The sequence below is a fragment of the Carassius carassius genome, chromosome 3 (genome assembly GCF_963082965.1).
Source record: "Carassius carassius chromosome 3, fCarCar2.1, whole genome shotgun sequence".
Taxonomy (NCBI): domain Eukaryota; kingdom Metazoa; phylum Chordata; class Actinopteri; order Cypriniformes; family Cyprinidae; genus Carassius; species Carassius carassius.
In genome coordinates this window covers 8,836,712-8,842,711 of record NC_081757.1, presented here as the reverse complement: position 1 = coordinate 8,842,711, position 6,000 = coordinate 8,836,712, and the positions used below count along the sequence as shown (strand labels likewise).

Genomic DNA, 6,000 nt, shown 5'->3' with positions numbered 1-6,000 from the left:
TTTATGATTAATTAAAAACAAATATCGCCACATTTATGATGCAAGAACATTTAATTGTTTAAATAACACATTGTTTTATTAATTAAAATTTCTGAGGCAATAAATACTAATTCTAAGATAGCATTCTGTGTATTGCATGTGTTGTGTGTACTAAAAGACTGTCAATCAACATTTTGGCAACAACCTTTGCCAAAAGTTTTCTACGTGTCTTCATTAATTAGAATATAATGCCTACAAAATGTTTATCATAAACTAGTGATAGGACCCTAAATGTATGGTCAGGATCTGCTACTGCTTGGGCCAGTAGGCAATCATCCAGAAGAAACTGCTTTGCAACATCCCAAAATACCCAGAACACCTAGGCAATCATTTAGACACAGACATATTTTTTTAGTGCATTGCTATAGTGTAGCTAGAGAATTGAGTGTTTCTGGGTGATTCAGTGATTAGAAATCTCTGTGCAGTATTACTGCTAATAGTACACTCCCTTCAAATGAACCAGAGACTTATTTTGCTGTAATGTCTGTGCTCAGATATCATCATAGCGCCGCTATATCCAGCCTTGATAATTCTGCCATGGCCGTCACTCATTACGGGCCACTTGGCTGTGCCTGCGGCCTCGCTATCCACAGGAAGCAGCAGTAACTCCTCTGTGGTGCTTTGGCAAAGAGGAATGAGAAATCAAAGCACTTGAAATAGGATTAAAGCCTCTGCTGACCTACTCTAATGAACTGTATCCACTCGCAAGAGCTCCGTTCTCAGGGTATGGACTGCTAATATATGGGTTCTGGTTGAAAGAGAATCCACAGAATTAATGCAATGTAGATTGTTCTTACACCAAAAAATAGTTTAGCTCTAATGTGTAATTCAGAACTCAACACCCGAGCAACTGCATGGCATAACTTTTAAAATGTATCACAGAAAACATTATGCAATGCATTTATGTTTTGTTTTTCTTATTGCATATTGCCACTGGGCTTATTGTCACAAATGCAAAAGCCTATTTGTGTTAGACTGCATGAATTGCACTGAGCTCACATAGTTTTGGTCTTTTAGTCACTGTAAATGGGCTATTTATGGAAAATATTGATCCTACTCTACAATATCACTGCTTTGTGTGTGTTGACCACTAAATATCTAACATTCAAAATGACCATTTATAGCTCAGTATATTATAATAATCCAGTACTTAAATCAATACTCAAACATAACGTTATCCAGGTCTACACATGCTCTACATTAGTAATAATGCATCACATCTGTTGTTTCTAAAACTGATGAGGCACAATTAAAGCAACCAGGCATTGCCAGCATACGCCATGGAGATGGTATCCTGTCATATAAGAATTCACAATAAGTCTTCGCTTACGATAAAGCGATGGAAAATTGTCTGTGTCAGGTCTATGTTATTTTAATTTCTAGATCTAATTGATTTTGATTATTCAGGTTCATGCTGAGTGAAGTCTTTAATATATAATGGCAAATAACATTTATGTCATTATTTTGACTGCAGGAGGTTTTAAATTACAGCATTAAGGTTTGGTGTGACTGTGTTTAAGTGATTTAAACATATTGTTTATAGAATTTATTAGACGTTTTATTAAAAAGGAACTGCACAGTCTATGAAAACACAAACTGCTTTGCTGGAGCTGTTATTATTATTCAGAACAAAACTGAATATTAATTTTTATGAATAATTTCATATTAAATGATGGGGGGGGGGGGGGGGGGGTTGTTGTCTGGGTTTTAGAAACTTGTCAGCTGGTCAACTTAAACCAGTTTAGACTGGTTTAAGATGGGGTTGTTTTTCAGCAGATGATGTAACAAAAACGAACAAATAAAAGCTTACATAGTTCTCCCTACTGTTTTTGCATTTAATAGGCTACGTGTTATTTATACTTAACAGGCCCTCTAATGAACATCAGTATACCTGACTGACTTGCAGCTCCCGGTTCTGATCAAAAGGCTGAGTTGCTGTCAGTGTTGCCAACTAAAGGGAAGTTGCTGAAGGAAGGTTGATTTGTTGATAGAAGTTTTTAAATGGCGTTGTGATGTCATTGCGTGATGGCGTCATTATGTAATCATGACGCAAAATGGTGCCGCTACATCGAATCTCAGCAAAAAAATATATTTTTAGATTTGTTTGTCAAATAATATAAATGCATAACATAATATTAAAATATAAATAACTTTTTTTAAATACAACATTGGATTATTGAGTACCCTACATATTTTTTACGATTACAATTTAAGTTTATTATTATTATTATTATTATTAGCTTATAAACTAGTAAAACTATACATTCTGAACAATTTCAGTTTTAAGCGGTGTATTGGTATTTAGTTAGTATGCTACGATCTAAAATTCTGTAAAAAAATAGGGCACAGTCTACTATGTTAATACTCAATCTGAAAGCAATGTTAATGTAGAGGAATTTTTTTTATGAATTGATTATTTACAGGTGTTTTCCCTGCAATTTAAATGTAGTGTTTTCAGGTTACATCAAATGATGTATAATGTCCTGGAAAATTACTAACTTTTCCATTTTTCTAGATATTTTTTTTACAGTGTACCAACAATCACAGGTACAAGGTACAATGTGTCATAATGAAACATTATTCATTTATTCAGTTGTTGTTGTTATTATTATTAAATTGAACAATTGCAAATAGCAATAAATTCATGTGATATGTGTACTGCTAGTCATCTTTGTTTTCTCTTTTTGTGTAATTTAGATAAAAATAAAAAAGTGCCCTTTTATTGTTTAAGTCACTTATTAAAAATAGCTAAATTTGTTGCTATGTGCTTTTGGAAGAAAAGGTTGCCTGGGTAGTATGAAAAGCAACAAAATTGAGAAGTTGGCAAAAGATCTGGGACCACGTGCACTGTGCCAGCCCTTTTAATAGACTGGCAGAATCAGTAACCAATGACGCTGCGAGGATCTATTTACTTCGATCTCATGGACCAATCCGAACGCTGATGGGGGGGGACGTCGGTGTCAGGGGGCGGAGCTTCTGCCTGAAGTTGAGTTCCCCGTCTGCTGTAATTAAACTTTCTGAAACTTCGCGTCAGTCCGCTGTTGCTGCTCCGCCAGCGCGTACTGCCTGTCCTCTTCACACAGACTGTTGCTCTACGATATGTTACTCTTAATAATGCACGGCCATGACTCTCTACTGCTTTTCTTCTCTTTTATGCTCTTTCGCATCGGACTGAATGCAATATCAGGTAAGACTGCAGCACCTGCGAGATTCCTGACAGAAATTCACCATGGTAAACAGTTTCAGGCAAATATACCAATATTGCTACAGTTATGGCTTCTGGGGTAAAAGAAAATAAATAAAATGACAGAAATAATATGGAAGCTTCTACACTGTTCCCGTGTTAACGTATTATTGTTTTGCAGTAGTCTCGATATCTGCGGAAACTGCGGTTACCATGGTAATTTATTCGTCTGGACCATTTACTTATTATAGTATTTTAAAATGCATATATTTTCCTGCTGCTTACAAAATAATCTCAGCCATGTTGTTTCAATTAAGAATAAATTGTTTATTTAAGAGCCATATAGGGCTTACCACTCAGGTTACGTTTCAAGATGTTGGCCATGTCTCAAAACCTAGACAGTTGCCTACCTAGACAGCTTTGTCGGGCTTCATAGGCGGAAAGAAATGCTGTGACGTCACGTGCGCTCTCTTGGCAGAGTGCATGTTACATCACAGTGCTGAGAGGGCATGTGAGCTCATGCAACTGTATGATGCCCAAAACTGCTGTCTACTAGATGGGCATCTTACAATAGTACAAGAGTAACATTCTCTTTGTAGTGAGCTTCCTATCTAGACAGTTTAGGGAGTTTTATGCATTTTAGACATATTCTTGACTGAGAGTGCATGCAAGCTCATGCATTTTTTGATGCTTAAAAATGCTGTCAAGATAGTTAGCTTATTAGGGTACAGAAGTCACATTCTATGGGTAGTTCTATGCCTACCTAGACAGTTCTTGGGACATCTTATGCATTTTTATTAGTCTTTTGACTGAGAGCATTTGATCTCATGTAACTGCATATTGCATAAAATGCTGTCTAGATAGTCAGCATATTAGAGTACAGAATTCACATTCTCTTTATAGTGGCTGTCTAACTAGACAACATTTAGGGCTTTTTAGACAACCTCGTGGCTGAGACTGCACATGAGCTCTTGCAGCTGTATGATGCCCAAAATGCTGTCTAGATAGTCAGCTTACTAGAGTACAAAAGTAACATGATCTATGTAGTAAACTGCCAAACTAGACAATTTTTATAATCTTAGACGTTCTCTTTGTTAATAAGCTCATGCAATGGATAATGCCTAAAAATGCTGTCTTCTAGATAGTCATCTTACAAGAATGCAGAAGTCAAATTCTCTCTGTACTGAGCTGCTTAACTAAACAGTTTTGGGGGGAATTTTAGGCACAGCTGAGACATTTAAGTGCATTCACTTGGCTGAGATTAGATGTGAGCTCATGCAACTATATTATGCCCAAAATGCTGTCTACTGTAGATAGTCAGCTTACTAGGGTACAAACATCACATTCTGGCTGCGCTCTTTTAAAGTAGTCTTTTAGACATTCTCTTGCCTGACAGTGAATCTGAGCTCATGGAACTGCATGATGCCCAAAATTGCTGTCTAGTCAGCTTACTAGGGTACATAAATCGCATTCTCTGCATAGTGAGCTGCCTAACAAGACAGACTTTTTTTTGTGCATTTTTGACTTAATTTGGTCATAGATATTACCTGTTGCCCAAGAGTGCATGTGAGTTCATGTAACTGTATTATGCCCAAAAATACTGTCTTATTAGGCAGCCAGATAGTGTGTCCGCTGTACTCTGGTGAGCTGCTTTCCTAGACAGCATTTTTAGGCATTATGGGTACAAAAACACTCTTTTGGCAAAGAGCATATGTTATGTCACATTGAGCTAGAGAGCATGTGAGCTCATGCAACTGTGTGATGCACAAAAATGCAATTTTGAGTGTGTACTGATTATGTTTCTGTGCAGTTGGCTACTTACCAAGTCCACTTACATTTTATGAACTCTTCTGTACTGTCTCTATTTGCACATGTAATGTCTTAACAAGTGTATTTCTCCTTATGTGTATCCTTCTTTAACTGCAGGCAGACTTGTAAACTCAACTCTGACTTATAAAACTAGAAGCTGGTAAATTTTTTCCCACATAACTTGGAAATATCAGGGAATTTGTAGGTCTGGAAAAGTCATTGAAATTATTCAAATCTTAAAAACTTGAAATGCTTCTGGTTATGCTTAGAGCCAAAAGATTTCATTGCATGAAATGGTTTGGTGAATTCTTCTCCAGTAATTCTGAATGGCTGGAAAGGTCATGGAAGCTGTTTTTTGGGAACCACGACGTGACTTAACATACACTTTGCACTGTTATTCTAATTACAATGTGTGGCATGTCTCCTAGCAGAATCATCCATGTACGAGACCGATGTGGTCATTCCACAGGAGCTGCGGGCAGATGAGGTGCACCTGCTCCAGGGAGCCTACAGGTGGAGCAGAGGTCGCAGACGACGCTCGGACCATCACCAGGAGGATCACCTGTTTCTACGGCTGCCAGCTTTTGGAAAGGAGCTTTACTTGCAGCTCCAGAGAGATGACTCTTTCCTTGCCGAGGGGTTTGTGACAGAGGAAAGGGGTGAGGAGGGCAGAGTTCAGCACGAGCCAGTTCTAAGGGTCAGACGGTGTTTCTATACCGGAGCCGTTCTAAATCACACGGACTCTATCGCCTCATTGGACGCTTGTGGTGGACTGGTGAGTGGAGTTCCGGTTGTTGGGAAATTATCACTGCTGGGAAGACATGATTTGTATGTTTATAATTGAAACCTGTCAAGAACATTTCTGGGATGTATTTCACCCCAAAATCAAAAAGAAGAATAAGAAATAAGATCTTGCATAGAGAAAATAAATGTTATTTATGTATTTATTTATGTGACATTCTTATTAC

General features: G+C 37.5%; 1 protein-coding gene across 2 annotated transcripts in view; it reads left to right on the top strand.

Moving 5' to 3' along the window:
* The first annotated feature begins 3,042 nt into the window (after positions 1-3,042).
* adamts17 (ADAM metallopeptidase with thrombospondin type 1 motif, 17) overlaps positions 3,043-6,000 on the top strand; it is a 130,192-nt gene continuing 127,234 nt past the window's right edge. For both annotated transcript variants that reach the window (XM_059527471.1, XM_059527461.1), the window contains exons 1-2: positions 3,043-3,226; positions 5,461-5,807. In XM_059527471.1, coding sequence (XP_059383454.1) covers positions 3,139-3,226; positions 5,461-5,807 — 435 coding nt within the window. In that variant the 5' untranslated portion in view covers positions 3,043-3,138. The remainder of the gene's footprint in view (positions 3,227-5,460; positions 5,808-6,000) is intronic.